Below are 19,682 nucleotides of genomic sequence, written 5' to 3' on the forward strand. Positions count from 1 at the left end.
TCCACAAAATACAAAGAATCAACTCAATATTACATACACAAAGCACCTGCTTTCAAAATGATAACAGAACTTGAAAACATTTCTTCCAGAATGAGAAAATGGAAAATAAACACATGGGAAGGTGGTCAACATTACAGGTGACTAGGAAAATAATCAAAGTTGGTGAGGAGGTAAGAAAACTGGAGCCCTCATGGACTGCTGTGAACATTCTGCAGCCACTTTGAAGAAAAAAAATTCTGCTAATTTTTCAGATAGTTTAATGTAAAGTTATTACATGACTAGCAATACCAATTCCTAGGCATAGAATCAGAAAAAAAAATGAAAACATGCACCTACACTACATTATGTTCATGGCTGTTAAAGAGGTATTATTCATAACAGCCCCAAAGTGGAAACAATCTCAATGTCCATCAATTGATGAATAAATAAAATGTGGTATTACTCATCTATGGTATAGTATCCAGTCACAAAGAGAGAGGGTAGTGCTGTGACATACTATGATATGCAAAACTCTTGAAAAGAAAAACAAAAGACGCTAACAAAAAGAAAAGAAAAGGAAAAAAAAAGAAAAGAGTGAATTGTCTGGTATATGAAGAATGCATCTCAATAGGGATATTATTATTTTTGTGTGTAGATCATAGAGCTTTATAGGGTTGAACTCTGGCCCTGGGCACTGTCCCTGAGTTCTTCAGCTCAAAGCTACCACCCTACCCCTTGAGCCACAGCCCCACTTCCCATTTTCTAGTGATTAATTGGAGATAAGAGTCTCACGGTCTTTAGTGCCTAAGCTGGCTTGGAATCTCGATCCTCAGATCTCAGCCTCCTTAGTAGCTAGGATTACAGGTCTGAGCCACTGCACCTGGCTCAATAGGGCATTATTTTAAAAACTAAGGGATATACCACTGAGATAATTCTCTGGTTTTGAACAAGGTCCTCCAAAGGTTCGTGTATTATTGAAGATTTTGGCACAATTGGGTGGTAGGAGCCTGGTAGAAGGAAGTTAGGTAGGTATTCAGGGTATTATTGAAAGGAATAGTGGGTCCCTGGTCCCTCCTCTTTCTGTTTCCCCATGAGTTTAACAACTTCCATGTACTCCCATCATACTCAACCAAACTCAAAACCAGTAAGACCTACCAACTGTAGGCTGAAATCTCTACAACTGTGATGAAAATAAGCCTTTTTCCATTTTAAATTATTTCAAATATCACAATGACAATGCTCACTAACTCAAATGGCTGTAATAAAGACCTACTTTGATGTAGGAAAACATTAGACATGTACAACTCAACCGTATTTTATATTACAAGTTATTTTAAAATGTCATATAAATGGATAAAAATGGTAGCAAGAAATGTCTCATAATTTTAACCTAATTAATGTAGATAGAAATAATCATTAGCCCAGTTTAATGCTTAGTTGATTCTGTATTCTAACTAGAAATAAACTTTGTCAATCAGCTGTACATTCTACTATAAAAAAGCAAAAATAAAGAGTAGCTATGAAGTATTAATGGCATTCGCGGGGAAGTGGATGAATCTAGAGCGAACCATGTTGAGTGAGATAAGTCAAGACCAAGGGAACAAAAGGTTCATGGTATCCTTAATATGTAGCTATTAGATCCAAACAGTACAAGAGCAATAACTCAATATTTGCGTACCCAATGCTATGGACATGATATTGGAAACATAAACACAACTACATAGACATAAAAATTTATGACTTTATAGACAGAATGTTTTATTACATAGATTAATATGTATCTATTACATACAAACCCTCAGCCTAATTTTAATTATGTTCTAAAATCTAAGCACCAGTGATTGTATATAGAGATTCTCTTCTTGAATACTTGTTTATTAAACACATCATTTGAAATATGATGTAAAAATCAATGTTAATAAATTCTTTAATAGAGTATGAAATATTACAATTATATCAACAAGGTCATGTCAAGCCTAATATAAATAAAGAATAACGTGATAGTTTTTAACAATTTCATAGAATCTTTTATTCTCTGGGACAGGTTTTCCTTAAAACATTGTTTTAAGCTGGGAGCCAAGTGCTCATGCCTGTAATCCTATCTACTCAGGAGGCTGAGATCTGAGGATGCAGTTCAGAGTCAGCTCAGACAGGAAATTCTGTGAGACTCTTATCTCAGATAAACTACTCAGAACATGCTAAAAGTGATTCACGTGGTAGAGCACTAGCCTTGAACACAAACAGGCACAGGGACAGCACACCAGCTCTGAGTTCAAGCCCCAGGACTGGCAAAACAAAACGTTTTAAAACATCTATCGTTTAGTTCTTTCACATTCAACTATTTCAAGTATTTACAGGAACAAGCTACATATAAAAGAATTTCTCTAGATACACACAAGGGCTGCAGGCCCTACATTTAGAAAAGCATAATGGGCCCAATCTAGGAAGCAGTAAAAGTCAGAGGAAAAAAACACCAAATTAAGACAGAGACATAAAAGCATGATAGTACACCAATCACAATGTGAAAGACTAAATGGTGGTCCTCTTCATTACACAGGATACAGCTAAATAAGTAGAAATACAAAAACAACTTACTGACTCTGAAGGAAGCCTACATAAAAATGAATCACTTGGCAAAGCAGAAAAGGTCTAAGTAGATTCTCCCTAAGAGTTCTATTTAAAGTAGTTAAGGAGAGAGAGAGAGAGAGAGAGAGAGAGAGAGAGAGAGAGAGAGAGAGAGAGAGAGAGAGAGAGAGAGAGAGAGAGAGAGAGAGAGGAGAGAGAGGAGAGAGAGGAGAGAGAGGAGAGAGAGGAGAGAGAGGAGAGAGAGGAGAGAGAGGAGAGAGAGGAGAGAGAGGAGAGAGAGGAGAGAGAGGAGACGGAGAGAGAAAGAGAGAGAGAGAGAGAGAGAGAGAGAGAGAGAGAGAGAGGGGGGGGGGGGGGGAGGGAGAGAGGGAGAGAGGGAGAGAGACAGAGGGAGGGAAGGATGGAAGGAAGGAAGGCTGACTTTACCAGGCCCCAGTGGCTCACAATTGTAATCCTAGCTACTCAGGAGGCTGAGATCTGAGGATGGCAGGATGCAGTTCTTAGCCAAGCCCAATCAGGAAAGTCCATGAGGCACTTGTCACTGAGAAATCAGCAAAAAGCTTAAGTAGAGTTGTGACTCCAGTGACTGAGTACTAGTCTTGAGCAAAAAAGCTCATAGTGCCCAAGCTCCGAGTTCAAGCTCCAGGACTGGTGCATGCATGTGCAAACAAGTATGAATATGCACATACATACACACACACACACACACAAATTTTAACAAATGATAGTTCTCTATGGAATAGTTCCTTTATTTCTCACTCAAGAATAAGAATCTTGGAAGACTGTAAATTTCTGGAAAAATGATTTGAGTATAGAATAATAAAAAGTAATTTTTCTACATAATAACATCTTTTCCACACTTAGAATATTTTTCTTATCACTGTGAGAGAATAAGTAAAATCTTATATAACTGTAGTTGTAAGTACTTTGGACCATTGCTTGTCACCAATAATGTTGAGGAAGACTGTAAAAAAGAAAGAGAGAAAAATGCTAACTTCAAAATGTGTCTGCTGTACCAAGCCTAAATGCAAAAAGTTTATGGACAATGACAATGTCTTTAAATAACTATGAAAACCACACAAAATTTTTCAAGATTTTGAAACTGACTTAAGAGTCAAACATAAAATGATATAAAATTTATATTTTAGAATCAATAGGATGTTCCCATTTTTTCTGGCTTGGTATTTTACATTTTCAATTTACTGTCCCCAACTACTTAGATGTAAGTTCAACTGAATAGCACTATTGAACTATGATGGGCTGACAATAATATTGAGGCTATAATCAATAGCATACTGTAAATATTTATTCTCTTTAAACATTTTTTTAAAATTTTTGCTAGTCCTGGGTTTGAGCTTCTTGTGCTCAAGGCTAGCACTCTACCACTTGACCATAGTGCCGCTTTTTCTGTTTATGTGGTACTGAGGAATCAAACAGGGAATGCATGCTAGGCAAGAACTCTATCATTAAGCCACATTCCCAGCCCTACACCTGTTCTTTCATAGAAAATAGCAATTACTTATGTTTCTAAGAAATTGCTTCTATCATGGATTAACGATTTCTTTCTTTTTTTTTTTTTGCCAGTCCTGGGCTTGAGCTCAGGGCCTGAGCACTGTCCTTGGACTTTCTCAAGGCTAGAGCTCTACCACTTGAGCCACAGCACCACTTCCGGCTTTTTTTCTATGTATGTGGTACCGAGGAATCGAACTCAGGTCTTCATGCATGCTAGGCAAGCACTTTAACCACTAGGCCAAACTCCCGGCCCCAAGGATTTCTTTCTTTTATTTGCCATTATTTTAAATTATCAATTGCTTCCCCATCTAACCTAATTGGTGATTTCATACCTACAAATTGTTTATTTCTTCTTCCTTGTTTTGAAAAAAATCTTCAAAGTATTTTTATACTTAAACATGAATGTACAGTCAAAAATATTCAGATGCCTGGGGCTGGGAGTTTCAGCTAGTGGTAGAGTGCTTGCCTTAGCATGCACAAAGACCCAGGTTGATTCCTCAGTACCACATACATTGAAAAGCCAGAAGTGGTGCTGTGGCTCAAATGGTAGAGCACTAGCCTTGAGGAAAGCCCAAGGACAGTGCTCAGTCCCTGAGTTCAGTCCCCAGGACTGGCAAAAAAATAAAAATAAAAAAATATTCAGATGCCAAATTCAGTTTAATAATCTGTGATAAATCATGAAAATGAAACTTCTCACTACTAAAAGAGAAGCAAAGTAAAAGAAAAGCTGGGTTGGTGTGATTTAATCAATAATTAAATGCTTTCTGGCATGGAATAACAGAAGATAACTGGAGATCTCATAACAGATATCTAACCCAAAAGTGGACAAATTAAAAAGATGTCATTTTTTTTCATCTTTTACTTTCATTTCTCTAAAACCAAGTTGGGTTTAACATATATAGTAAAGCCTCATTAGATTATGTTAAATCCTGAGGTTAACAGAATACAAAAGTGACCTAAAATCCTAATCTTCTAAAAGTTGTCTTCTAACTAATACAGATTTAATGTGGCTGATTTAATGTAAAAGCAGAAAAATGAATACCTCAGGGAAATCCTTTTTGTATATACTTATACTATAAAAGATCTTTCATTCATTCAATAAATTATGACTTTCAAAATTACCTGCCAGTGGTTAATACATTAACAAAAAGGGATTCAAACTGTCAAATCTTATGAAGAAACAAAGGAAATCTTCATAATCAAAAAGTCCTATCTAGAATTTAAGAATTCATTTCTGAAATGTTCATGGTAAAATCCACTATCTTAATATTGATGCCCAAATGGAGGATTCCCATCCCAATTCTAACAGAATGTCCATTTTAGAACTTTGTCCTTTTTGATGTTCCTTTATTCCAGGCTAAGTGTAATCACCCATAAGCTTTGTTAACTGAACTTAGTGGCTCATTGAACCTGAAATAAAATCTGAGTTCAAAACCAAATTTGAAATTAGGATGTACACTGCTTCTATTCTATTTCTAATAATACCATTTTTTTGCTGTTCTCTCCCCCAAAACAACAGCCTTATTTTTACCTAGTATTCAGATAATGTTCAATCAATAAACATGATAAATCCAACAGCCTCTCTCAATTCCATTCACACATTCATTCACTCATATATATTACTGAATGCTTTTTATAAGCATATCATTAGGGTAATGATTTCATTCTCAACATTTATTCTCAGGAAGTAGATGACTGAACTGAAAGATTTGTACAGTATTCTGAGTACATATCTTTAATACAAAAACAAAGAAAGCTGCTGCCTTCTCTTACCATTGTCCAGCTGCAATTTTGTAATTGTACTTCAAAATGATCCTACAACAACCTAGGAAAATAACAATGCTACTCTGTAACCCTAAGCTTTTAGGTAGTTCTCATAGAAAAAATGTACAGCAAGTTGTAACTCATTGGAATATATATGAGTGCTCTCATTTGACAGGATGCCTATACTGTGTGGAACAGTAAATAGCAATGTCTTACATGAAAGGACCACAGCATATAGTCTCACATACCACTGGCTTCTTGTTTCTATACTGCCTTGACATTCTAGAAAATTAGTTTTGGACTTAATCTGGCCAGATTTTATCTAGGAACAGGAAAAAAAATTTAGATTTTTAAACTATTTCAATTCAATAAACCATCTTTACTAGAAAATGTCAAATGCAATTTTCTCATCAGGCTTACTAAAGCAATCTGCCCACTGTTTCCGTTTACATGCAACTCTAAACCAACAGGATTCTCTGATGGAAGAGATCAGTGACTTTACATGATACAAAATTTTATGTCTTTATTCTAACTCACCTTTACTTATTGAAAGAGAAACTCCATAAAGTAGGATAATGTTTTGCTTTCAGAGTAACAATAGTATTTGCCTTCAGTACAAATCAACAGAATTCATTTAAGATGTTGATTGAATGAAAGAATTAAGATAATTCAAACATTAAAACCAAAACAAAGGCATTTTATGTGCTCACTTCTTTATTACTCATTTTATACCCCTGGCTCAACAATAACTCTTGTATTTTTATACCACAAATTTGCCTAAAGAGCAAAGCATAATATCCTATAGCAGATTTACTTTGTAAATAGTTCAACTGTTAAACACCACTATATTGTTTTATACAAATAGCAAAAATCAGAGAAGTATTATAAGTTATTTACATTCAGTTTTTAAAACTGTTAACGTTGAATTCCCATAAAATTTCATTTTGAGATAGGGAACAAACATTACTACTAAATAATAGTAGTATTTGTATAATTTCCTTTTATCTAAGTGTCTAGTTACTATTAATAGCAAAACCTATAGAAGACTCAACAGCAAGCATAATTAGCAGGCACTATAAAATCACATTGCTATTTACCTTAACTCAAAACTCTGCTTTTATAACTAAATATAAAACAATTAGATATACATACAGGTAACAGATGCTATCTAATTTTCAAGATATATAAACCCAAAGTACACACTGGCTGCATTAATAGTAGGCTAGGTAGCATTGAAGGTTCATCCTCTAGGCTCCTGGTCTGGTCATTAATACAAAGTGAGGCTTCTGAAACTAATGTTTGATCCCAGTCATTGAGAAGGCCTGTCAACAAAGCTCCAGTAGGCCAATGGACAAGACTAAAGACTAAAACGATTATAATTAATGTAGTACTTCATTAGCAGATCTTAGGAAACTAGAAACACAACCAGAATCACTTGATAGTTATCAGGAAGCAAAATTCATTAAATCATCTTTCTGTCAGAAAAAAAATACCTTTCAAGTTTTGTATTTTCAAATGTTTTTTTAACAGAACATATAAAATTGAGATGTTGAAATAAAACTTCAAGAGTACTTATAACTCTTCAGTTTTACCCTTTCAAAAGAGTTCTCAACAAACACAAACAAGTTAGTCTTTAAAGTAAGACAAATTCTTCTGTGCTAAATCTTTTTAATCTTTTCTTCTCATCCTCTGAAAACAGGTCTTCTTCATTGGTTGTAGAAGATGTAAAATCATAGTCTCGGGAATGGCCATTTACAAAAGTAAATAAGGGATACTTCTCCTTAGAAGAAATTTTCAGGATCTGTAAAAAAAAAGTACAGAAGAATCCCTTATTGATTGTAACAGCCCACAGTAGAACCAAATGACTTGTAGCCTTGAATTTGTATTGTAGGATTCTTCTTACATTTATTCATCACTATTGTTTTAATTAGAAAAGAAAAATAAAGTTGATCAGAATCATAGTTTATTTATAAGTAAATACACCTTTTTTCATCATCAAAAATTAAGTGTTCACTTCTACCTCTAACCTTCTCATCACATTAGCTTAGATTCATGCTAAACAATTCAGTTGTAAGCTGGGCTTGTTGATTTCAGTACCAAGGAGGCTGAAGCAGAATAGGGAGTTCAAGACCAACAGGGGCTACACAGAGATATCCTGTCTCAATAAACAAAGCATTAACAAAAAAAACAGTTAAGTGTCACATTAACTTACCTTTTGTGGTAGTAAAAACAGAATGAAATGGTAAAATACTGGGAAAGATTGTTAACCTAACACAGATAAAAGAAGCATTAAACTGAATCAGAAGGCCCATTCTATTCTCAATTCTGCAATTTGCTTCAGTGTGACCTTGAAAAAATCACTCTTACCCATCATCTAAAAAGCAGGCCCAAGAATATCTAACTTCTGTACTTTAAAGAAAAGAAATAATGTAAAATTATTTTTAAAATTAAGTTTGGTCTTTGCAAAATTTATTTTAGAAAGATAGTTTGGCTGAAATATCTTAGTAATAATCAAGTCAAAATAAAAAATTATGTTCTAGGGCCGGGAGTTTGGCCTAGTGGTAGAGTGCTTGCCTAGCATGCATGAAGACCCAGGTCTAATTTCTCGGTTCCAAACACATAGAAAAAGTCAGAAATGGTGCTATGTCTCAAGTGGTAAAGCTCTAGCCTTGAAAAAGCCCAAGGACCATGCTCAGGCCCTGAGTTCAAGTCCTGGGACTGGCAAAAAAGAAAAAAAATGTAACCTGTCATTTAAAATATGATGTAAAAATCAACGTTAATAAATTCTTTTAAAAAAAGAAAAATTGTGTTCTACGTAGTTATAATCCATACTTTGCCTTCCAAAGTAATGATTCCAAGAATTTAGAAGAAACACACACAATCTCATAGCTTATAAATTGGGAATTCAAAGGCAATTTGAACAATTTTAAGTTTGTTGGATTCTTTCAAAATATTTGGGAAGTGGAACTGTGGCTCAAAATGGTAGAGCACCAGCCTCAAGCAAAAATAGCTCAGGGACAATACCCAGGCCCTCAGTTCAAGCCCTACTATCAAAACACACACACACACACACACACACACACACACACACACACACACACATAATTAAATATTTGAACTATTTCTATTAAAAAATAATTTAAGCCAAGCATTGGTGGCTTATGCCTACAATCCCAGCTACTTAGGAGGCTGAGTTCTGAGGATCTCAGGTTGAAACCAGCCTAGGCAAGAAAGTCTGTGAGACTCTTATCTCCAATTAACCATCTAAACACCAGATGCAGACATGTAGCTCAAAGTGGCAAAGTGCTAGCCTTGAGCACAAAAGCACAGGGACAACACCCAGGTCCAGTTCCAGGACTGGCAAAAAGAAAAAAGAAAAGTTTTAAACAAAGACTGTTTCAACAACAACAACAACAAAAGCCTTTTGCTTTCTATTTTTTAATGGTGTCTTTGAGGTTTGAACTCTGGGCTTCACACTTGCTAGGCAGGTGTTCTACCACTTGAAGTACTCTGTCAGTGCGTTTTGTTTGGGTTATTTTTGAGAAAAGATCTTGTTTGATGCCCAGGTCATCCTGGATTACATTCCTCCTATTTTTGCTTCCTCCATCACTGGGGTAACAGATGTACACCATGGCACCTAGCCATTTGTGGAGATAGAATCTCAAATATATAAATATATATACATACATAGAATTTCAAGTTTGCCTTGCACTGTGATCCCCTATCTCCATCTTCCAAATTGCTAGGATTACAGGCTGAACCACTGTTTAAAAAACATTTTTTTAAATAGTGTGAAGCAAGGTCCTTTATATATCCCAGGCTTGCCTTAAACTTGTGGGGGTTTTTTCCTGCCTTTCAAGTACTGGGTATCACTGTTTTGTGTCACCACATCTAGCAGAAACATTTTTTTCTCCCTACACATTCACAGACACTCAGGGTCTTATACTCCACTGCTGATCCATGCCTTCAGCTCCTTTTGCTTGACTTTCTTTTTCATATAGTCTCTTGCTTTTGTACAAGTCAGCATATAATCCTCCAACTCTGAGTAGCTAGGATTAGAGACATGCCATATCAAGCATGACCCAGAAGTAAATTTCTGATTGGCAAGAAAGACCATCTAAGGATTCTAAAAATTTTAACTGAGTTCCAGAAAGTGCTGAAAAATAGCGACATTATTTACATTTACCATTAATCATGATCAGTTAAATATGTAATAATTTTAGGGGTAAAACTAAATCTTCCAAATGTCAACATTCAGCTAAAGAACTATCTAATTCTTGTATATTACATTTATAGATGATTTAAGCAGGCCTAGCATATAGCTACACTGTTAAATTAAAACAGTTAATTAAGACATTCAAAATAAAAATATTCTTTTTTTGTTTTTACTTGGCAGTACTAGTGTCTGAAGTCAATAGCTGCCACTTTCGAAGCCAGGCCAGCCCTAAAATGGGCACCCTATTTGCGTGGAAATGAACCAAAAACAACCATATACTAAAAAAAAAAAAACTATAGGTAATAAAAGCTAGATTGTATACTTAATATGCTTCTAATTTATACTTGTCTAATCTATTTTGCTTACATCCTCCAAAAAAGGGAGAAGGGCAAAATGTGACACATGAAAATGAAGAGTCAAAAGATTAATCTGATGGACTCACCAGCCAGGAGCTGGAATATGGTCCAAAACATTTTTCCTCATTTTATATTCATTTACTGTCACCTGTAAAAGTCCAGTATCTCATGAGCAAGTATCCACACTATAGCATTTTCAGATCAACACATCATAGCCAACATTATCATCTCTCATTCTTTCATTCAAAATCAAGAAAGAACTTATTTCGGTGTATAGCACAAAACTAAGTTGTTCATCAACATAATTTTTAAAATCTGTCCCAGGGAAAAATGTCAGACAGGAAACTTTTACCCCTTTGTTATAAAGTATACCTACTTAAAAAAAAAAGCCTCTTACAAAGTAAAGTCTCCTTATATAAGGTATAATATCTCATGTAATATCCTTGTATAATATATTTTGATTCAAGTTTTTGAGGATTATAATTTTCTAATGTTTTCAGTTTACTTAAAGTAATTTTAAAGGCCACTAAATGAAGTCAGTGCCAGTTGTTCATGACTATACTCTAAATACTCAGGAGGGTGAGATGTAAGGATTGCAATTTGAAGCCAGCCTAGATAGAAAAGTCTATGAGACTCTTACCTCTCCAACTAACCAGCAAAAAGCTGGAAGTGGAGGTTTAGCTCCATTAATAGAGTACCAAACTTGAGGGGAAAAGTTAAGGAAGAGCAAGAAGCACTGGGATCAAGCCACAGTACTGTCATAGGAAAGAAAAAAGCAATCAGATGAAATATACATTAAAGGGTTATCTAAATTAGTTAAAAACTTATGTCCACACAAAACCTGCACACATACATTTGTAACAGCTTTACTCAAAATAGCCAAAATTTTGAGATAATCAAAATGTCTTTTTGTAGGTAAATGGATAAATACAGTATATCCAGACAATGGAACATTATTCTATGGCAAAAAATAAATGATCTACAAAGCTATGAAAAGACATGTTGAAACTTCACGAAAATGTGTACTGTAAGGTAAAAATAATCTGAAAGGCTACATACAGGGAGTGTAGCCTAGTGGTAGAGTACCCATACTCACCAAGCATACATGGGTTTGATTCCTCAGTACCACATACATAGAAAAAGCCAGAAGTGGGGCCGGGAGTTTGGCCTAGTGGTTAAAGTGCTTGCCTAGCATGCACGAAGACCCGGGTTCAATTCCTTGGTACCACATACATAGAAAAAAAAAGCCGGAAGTGGTGCTGAGGCTCAAGTGGTAGAGCTCTAGCCTTGAGAAAGTCCAAGGACAGTGCTCAGGCCCTGAGCTCAAGCCCAGGACTGGCAAAAAAAAAAAAGAAAAAGAAAAAGCCAGAAGTGGTCCTGTGGCTCAAGTGGGCAGAGTGCTAGCCTAAAGCAAAAAGTGTCCAAGAATAGTGCCCAGGCCCTGAGTTCAAGCCCCAGAATTGGCAGGGAAAAAAAAAAAAAAAGACTGCATACATACAGAATGATCTCAATGATGTGACATAGAGATGGTAAACAGATCAGAGGCTGAGAGAAAGAAGAATGATAGGAAGAGCAGACAATTTTTATGGCAGTAAAACTATTCTGTATGCTGTAATGGTGATATACATCTCTATATATTTGTCAACCCCCATAGAATATACAACTCATGCTGTGGAATATTAAAGCTATGAATATTTTACCTTAATTTTTCCTGAACTTCAAAAGGTTGTACAAGGAGATTATATTGAGCATGTCCATCTAAGTGTAGAGTGCTTGATCAGTCTTCTCATGTAAGGATGAGTGCTCTCATCAAAGTTATTGAAATTCACTTCCTCACAGCCACAGTAAACACAGGATTCAACAATAAGTGCATCAAATGAGAGCACTCAAACATTCAAATGTACTTATTAAATATACTCTTGTACAATCATTTGTTTAATGTCCACTTCATATCTTCCCAATAAAACTATAATCCCCTGAAGATTTCCAAAAGATATCAGATTAGATCTCAGAAGGATAAATCTATAAAATAAAAACTATATCCCTCTGACTTTAGTTGGAGAACACACACTAGGAGGTCTCCAGGAAATGTAATCATGAACATAAGCCTAAAACACAAGCGATTTCAAAAAGACACTCACTGAAACAATGATGGGCATGGGAAATTGTGTGTCCTTAGATAAAATGAGAATGTTTACCCTAGAAGAAAAAGGAAAACGTATTTCTCTTACACTATGTGCCCAAAGGGAAAGTTGCATGGAGGAGGATTCCAATCCAGTGTAAGTAAAGCTTTAGAAAAGAAAAACAAGTAAAAACTAAGAAGACATCCAAGAAACATCATTTTTAAGTTGAAATAGTGCTATCACCTGAAGTAAAAATTAGATAATCTACTTCCTGGAATATGGATTGACATATACATAAGAAAGTGTACATCATACTATTTATGAGTATATATTCTTGAGTTACTATCTGAGGCTTCAATCTCAGCACTATCATTTATTAGTTGTGACCTTTGTGAAAACTACTGAACCCTTCTAAATGTAAGATTCCCCATCTGTAAAATAGACATAACATTACCTACCTCAGACTAAATAAAATAATGTATAGGAAGTGCTTAGCACAATACCTGATCAACAGTGAAGACTCAACAAATGTTAGCTTTGGACTGAATAACATCAAAAGCTCTAGGATTCAACATCTATCTTTTCTCTCTCTCTCTCTCTCTCTCTCTCTCTCTCTCTCTCTCTCTCTCTCTCTCTCTCTCTCTCTCAGGATTCAATATCTATAAAATATAAATTCAGTTCATAGCTAAAGGACAAGTGGTCAAGTGTAAGTTTTCCCTTGTGGACATCCTTTCCAAACTTAAATGATTCATTTCCTAATATTTGTATTTTTCTTTTCTTTTTTTTTTAAGCCAGTCCTGGGCTTGAGCTCAGGGCCTGAGCACTGTCCTTAGGTTTTTTCAAGGCTAGAGCTTTACCACATGAGCCACAGCACCACTTCCAGCTTTTTCTATGTATGTAGTACTGAGGAATTGAACCCAGGTCTTCATGCATGTTTCAGGCAAGCACTCTACCACTAGGCCAAACTCCCGGCCCAATATTTGTATTTTTCTTTGCAAGTTTCTAGCCTTAGACATTGTACTATTAGGTAATACATTTGTCATTAAATCACCAGGCTGGAAACAGGTGAAAAAAGAAAGAAAGTGGGTACAGAATTAAAAAAATAATCTACAGAGCCGGGAGTTTGGCCTAGTGGTAGAGTGCTTGCCCAGCATGCACAAAGACCCGGGTTCTATTCCTCAGTACCACATACATAGAAAAAAGCTGGAAGTGATGCTGTGGATCAAATGGTAAACCTCTAGCCTTGAGAAAGCCCAAGACAGTGCTCAAGCCCTGAGTGCAAGCCTCAGGACAGGCAATAATAATAATAATCTATAACAGGCCATTCACTAGACAGCAAAGGAGATGTACCCTCAGTTCATAAGTTGGGAACAGATGGTGTTGGCCCAATATCTGAGGAAAATGACTATCTTACAGAAGCTGTGATCATCAATACAAATAAAAATATTTGACCTTTACATATAATATTGTTGCCGGGTGCTAGTGGCTTGTGTCTGTAATCCTAGCTACTCAGGAGTCTAAGATCTGAGGATCTCGGTTCAAAGCCAGCCCGGACACTAAAGAATGTGAGACTTTTATCTCCAATTAACCACCAGAAAACCAGAAGTGGTGCTGCAGCTCAAGTGGTGAGTGATAGCCTTGAGGTGAAGAGCTCAGAGACAGTGCCCAGGCCCAGAGTTAAGGCCCCACAACCAACCAAAAACAAAAACTCGCCATACATAAACACACACACACACATACACATGCATATATGTGCATACATATATATGTATGCATATATATGATAGAATGTCTACTACTTACCAGTTTAAATAAACTGAAAATGTAGGAATACAGACTACCTTTCAGTCACTAGCAAATGAAAAATTTATATATATATATATATATATATACACACATATATCTTTATGTAGCTAACACAAATGGTACATATCATTAGTTATCATTAGTGTTGCTTATAGGTATATAGTGTATGAGTATGGATATATAATACTAATTTAAAATAGCGAAAAAAGGAGTAAGATGGAGAAAGATAACCAATTAAATTGTTCATAAACTCAATAGCAGAATACAGACATTAGTTTTGTTAGTCTTTATAGTTTCTATATGTCTGAAATTTTAAAATTAATATAACAAAATGAGTATACTCTTAGTATAGTTATTCAACTAACATTCAAGCTTCTCCATGATGTTATTTAATGTACTTTTCCAGCCTTGTCCTTCACTATTTCTCATATCAGTGTTTACTAAGTCTTGCACATCTTACATATCACCTTCATTATTTTTGCTGTTTATGCTATTTCTATTATTACTAATGAATATTTTTCTTTTCATCATTTATAACTTAAGTAGCCTTCTATAATAAAAAAGAGACCATATGTTTGATATGTGGGTTGTGTTTTTATAATATGGATATAAAATATCTATAGATATGTTTATATGTCTATAGATATATGTATATCTACAGATACATAATGTATGCCTTAGTGACACCTAAAAACATCAACGAGTATCACACAATTTTAGGTTATAAGGTCTTAACGAATGGTTCTCAACTGATATACAAGACTGTAGGAGTCTTGTCAAAAACTGAGACTCCCATACCACCCACACTGGAGAGGTTCTGACTCAGTAAGTCAGAAGACAAAAATTTTCCCCATATCTATCCTGGACATCTATCAAACTGCACTATTTGCCATTCTCTAGGTAAGCTCCACAGTGGGATTTTGAATTTTTCCTACTACTGCCTCAGCTTGAAGTATGCCTCCCTCTCACTAAGCCAATGGAAATTAGACTACATTTTAAGGCTCATCTTAAATATCACCATCACAATAAAGTACTTTGACTTGGATGTGACATCTCATTTCAATACTCTTCCTTCCCCTATCAATTTATTTCTATTTCCATATGGATGCTTATTATATTCAATGTAATATATGCCTACTTGTCTTATTCCCCCTCCTCAAGCATAAATGTTACTTGAGGACATAATTTTATATCTTATTCAAAAGTAGAGATTATATTTCAGTCATTTTATGCTTTTTAGTTACTTACATATTTTCTAGACTCCAGTTTAACAATTTTTATTAATGTTTTAAAAATTGCACAGCACAATATTTATTCATAAATTATTACAAATTAAGTATGAGACTCTAGACTCTGTAATTACATTTTCAAAATAAGAAAACTGAGGTCATATTATAGAAAAATAATTGTTATAATTTTTCAAGGAATTAGGTTAATAAAAATACCAAATTCAAATTTTAAGAAAAAAAGGACAGAAAACTGTTTAATGTATGACTACCTAAGTAAAAGTATGTTATTATTAATATTTTGTTGGTTTGTTTGCTGGTCATAAGGTTTGAACTCCATCTGGGTGCTGTCTCTGAGCTCTTTCATTCAAGAATAGCACTCTACCACTTTTGAGCCACAGCTCCATTTTCAAAAGTAAGTTATTAAAAAAACAGAAAAATTACTTGAGAATCTAAAAAAAAAAAGTATATTAACATATTAACTGAAGCCGGGCACAGTGGCTTCTGTAGCTCACACCTGTAATCCTAGCTACTCAGGAGGCTGAGATCTGAGGATCACAATTCAAAGCCAGCCCAGGCACTACAAAGCCATGAGACTCTTATCTCCAATTAATCACTAGAAAAACGGGAAGTGGGGCTATGGCTCAAGGGGTAAGGTGGTGGCCTTGAGCTAAAGAGCTCAGGGCAGCTCCTAGGCCCGGAGTTCAAGCCCCATGACCCCCCCCCACCCCACCCCCACTCCCGGCAAAAAAAGATATTAACTGACAGTGTTAAGCTCCATTATCTTAAGATCAGTAAAGATAACTGATCTCACAAAATTCTCAGTACTTTCAAAACTTTCAAAATATTTTCTCTTGGCCTTAATAGTAAATATTACTGATTCACAAGAAGCAATAATTTTTAGTTACTCTTCCTGAGTAAAAACTATTAATAAGTTTTTAATCAGAAAGCATCAATATTCAAGTCATTTGTAAAGTTTTTTATTTGCTAATAATAATTTGTTTTGTTCTATTCCTATAGACTCATCTACTACTCTAAACACATTTTAATCTAAATAGAAAATAAACTGGTGAAAATATAAAATGGAACTCTTAAATGGAAAATGTTCATCAAAACATCAATGTATGTCACAATATCACCTGAATATTTCCGCACATACATTACACCTTATAAATACAATTATAAAGCTAAAATACACAAATGCATTCATGAATTGCAAACATTAAAGACAGAAAAAAATGAAGAATACATGCTTTGCTCCATTTACTTGGCCTTCCATGTTGACAAGGAGTGTACACGACAACCACTGTGAGAAATGTAGTATAAGAAAAGGTTCCCCTATACTTCATTTTCACCTCCTCTGATTCATTTTTCTGTCCCATTCCTGTCAAGTTTCCCCTTCTAGATGTCAGGGCAAGTAAACTGAGATTTTTTACTTTTATCCTATTTTTTATTTGTTGAAAAAATACAATTTCAACTGAATATATCCATTTTCCTGAACAAATTAGCTAGAGGTAAAGCTCATAAAACTACTATTACATCTGAGTACCAGTTAAAATTTTTCAAAAATGATTCTAGTATTGATTTCACTTATCCTAAAGGATATCCTATAACTAATGGTACTAATAAAGAGACACATCCAATTATACTTACCTCTGAAGTACGTAATCTTTCTTTTATTTCCTAAAGTACTAAACACTCACAGGCTATTAAGCCTCTGTAAATGTTTTAGCAGTAGTCAAAGACTAAAAACATGCAGAAGTTTAAAAGTAATAAGAAGTTAAATAACCTGTTTTAAAGATCCTGAAGACTACATCAGATTAGACAAGCTTATTGGAAGGTAACAACGCAGCTCATCTAATGAAGCTATCCTGAGAAATCCAAAAATACCATTTCTCTTTTTAAAAAAATACAAGAGCACTTGGACTAACAAGAAATAATGCACAATTTGGCTTGATCAAATACTTCATTAATTTTTTTCTTTCCCTAAGGGATTGCCCTTTTAAATTCTCTTCCAATGGAATATAACCTAATTGCTTGCTCAGATCTACAGTTTGAAGAAGGATTTTTATTTCAACAGTGCCACCTAGTGGAAAAAATCAATACTTTCAACTAGTCACCAGTTCATTTGTCTCAGCACTTGACTCTGCAATAGTTTTATTTTCTGATTTGCAACAGTCCTAACAGTAGTAACATTAAAAAAGGAATTCCTGCCAGCCTGGGCAGGAAGGTCAATAAGACTCTTATGTCCAATAATCTATTCAGAAAAAGGAAGAAGTAGCACTGTAGCTCAAGTGGTAGAACCAACCATGAGTACAAAGAGGCTCAGGGACAGCACCCAGTCCCAGAGTTCAAGCCCCAGGACTGCGGGTATAGAGGGAGGATTTTATTCAGGCACATTTCTGTAATCCTAGCACTGGGGAAACTGAGAAAGGAGAATTGTAAGTTGAAAACCAGGCTCATGGACAGAGTGCGAGGACAGTTGACATAGTACAGCTTGTCTCAAACCCTACCCCCTATCCTATAAAGGAGAAAATAATTTAGATATGTTTATCTTCTTACATACTATGATAAAAAATTAAGGTTTTACAAATATAATATTTTAAATATAGATACCTTAGTGATTTCTTCAGAAGCTCGTTGGAAGTCCTGAACATTTCGACAGTAAAATCCTATTGTACAACTAGGATCCATTTTTCGAAATGACATCTTTTTGGGAGAAGGACAGTGGAATGTCTGTAATTTTAAAAGTTCTTACTGATTAAATTGTCTCTATTTGATAGGCTCAAGTATACAGAAGACTATTAAATTTTTCTCAAAACTATAAATGCACATTTAAAATGGCAATTCAGTCCTTTCATTCTCCTTCTTACTCCCCAAATTGTAAAACACAAGACTTTAACATTGTGTGTAATTTAATTTATTCAATTACCTTATATGACATTACAGTGTTATTCTGCAAAGGAAAGCAACTGTGTTGTGTCAAGAGTGGTAAGCATTTCAAACACAAAATGAAAAACCATGTCACTAAAATGCCATTTCTATAAAATTGCAATTAACTCTACCTTGTTGGAGATTCTTTTTTCAATGCCTACCAATCTGCTAATAAGGACATCAAGACCTTTTAAGCCCATCTGTATAGATTCAATAAATATCCTGTATTAAAAGGTTAACTAAGAATAGCAATTAACTAATAGAATTAGTACATACATATTTTCCAACTTAACACTTCCATTGTGCTTTAAATTCCTGTTTATTGTCAACAAGGCATAGGATGAGACAACTAAAATCCTCCCTATCATGGTCCTTTGCCCTCTTTCTCACGAATCTTTCCTGTAAGTTCATTTTTCTCATGTGGTCACAGTGCCACATATAATTGGGCTCGGCAGGCTGCTCTAGTTTTTCTACTCTTGTTAATGGGAGTTGGTCTTTAGAAAATACGAAGTGGAAAAAGGGCTAAAGCTAAAGATAATTATTCCAATCTTTTTGTTCTTCACCACAGTAGTTTGATACTAGGTTTAAAAGATATTTTCAATAATGTGAATGGTTGGGTATCCTGTCCTTAAAAATCATTCATGTCACCAAGTTAACATAAAAATGAAAGTCTAAGCCAGGCACTGGTAGCTCATGCCTAGCTACTCAGAAAGCCGTGATCTAAAGATCACAGTTTGAAGCCAGCCCACTCAGGAAAGTCCATGAGACTCCTACCTCCAAATAACCACCAGAAAGCCAAAAATGGAGTTGTAGGGCAAGTGGTGAAGTGCTAGCCTTGAACATTAGAAGCTTAGAAGTTCAGGGGATAGCACCTAGGCCCTGAGTTTAAACCCCAGGACAGGTGCAAAAAAAAGAAAAAAAACCCTAAGGGTCTTTAACTTGAAACTGATGATTAAAATGTATAAAAATACAAGCTGTTATATTTGTTATATTTATGGTAAACCAATCAAAATATAATAAGATCCAACCCAGCTAAACAGAAACAAAGATGGTCTTCCTGAAATTTTACTACTCTTTTCACCCATATTCTTCCAAATAGATTTTAAAAAGATCTGGTGGAAATGTACTTATTACCTGCCTTGTAACTGTAACCCCTCTAATATCACCTTTACAATAAAAA

The 19,682-nt window shown here is 35.0% G+C and overlaps 1 protein-coding gene across 8 annotated transcripts in view; it reads right to left on the reverse strand.

The window, feature by feature from the left end:
- Positions 1 to 6,253: 6,253 nt before the first annotated feature.
- The window catches only part of Atg4c (autophagy related 4C cysteine peptidase), a 57,224-nt gene continuing 43,795 nt past the window's right edge, over positions 6,254 to 19,682 (reverse strand). For 6 of the 8 annotated variants that reach the window (XM_090334699.1, XM_090334700.1, XM_090334702.1 and 3 more), the window contains exons 10-11: positions 18,185 to 18,304; positions 6,255 to 7,642 (exon numbers count right to left, since the gene is read on the reverse strand). In XM_090334699.1, the coding sequence (XP_090190825.1) occupies positions 7,475 to 7,642; positions 18,185 to 18,304 (288 nt within the window). In that variant the 3' untranslated portion in view covers positions 6,255 to 7,474. Of the gene's footprint in view, positions 7,643 to 18,184; positions 18,305 to 19,682 lie in introns of all 8 variants that reach the window. The other 2 variants (XM_090334704.1, XM_090334703.1) reach the window with 1 other exon arrangement.

The sequence above is a fragment of the Megascapheus bottae genome, chromosome 6, assembly GCF_031878675.1.
Source record: "Megascapheus bottae isolate mThoBot1 chromosome 6, mThoBot2.hap1, whole genome shotgun sequence".
Classification (NCBI taxonomy): domain Eukaryota; kingdom Metazoa; phylum Chordata; class Mammalia; order Rodentia; family Geomyidae; genus Megascapheus; species Megascapheus bottae.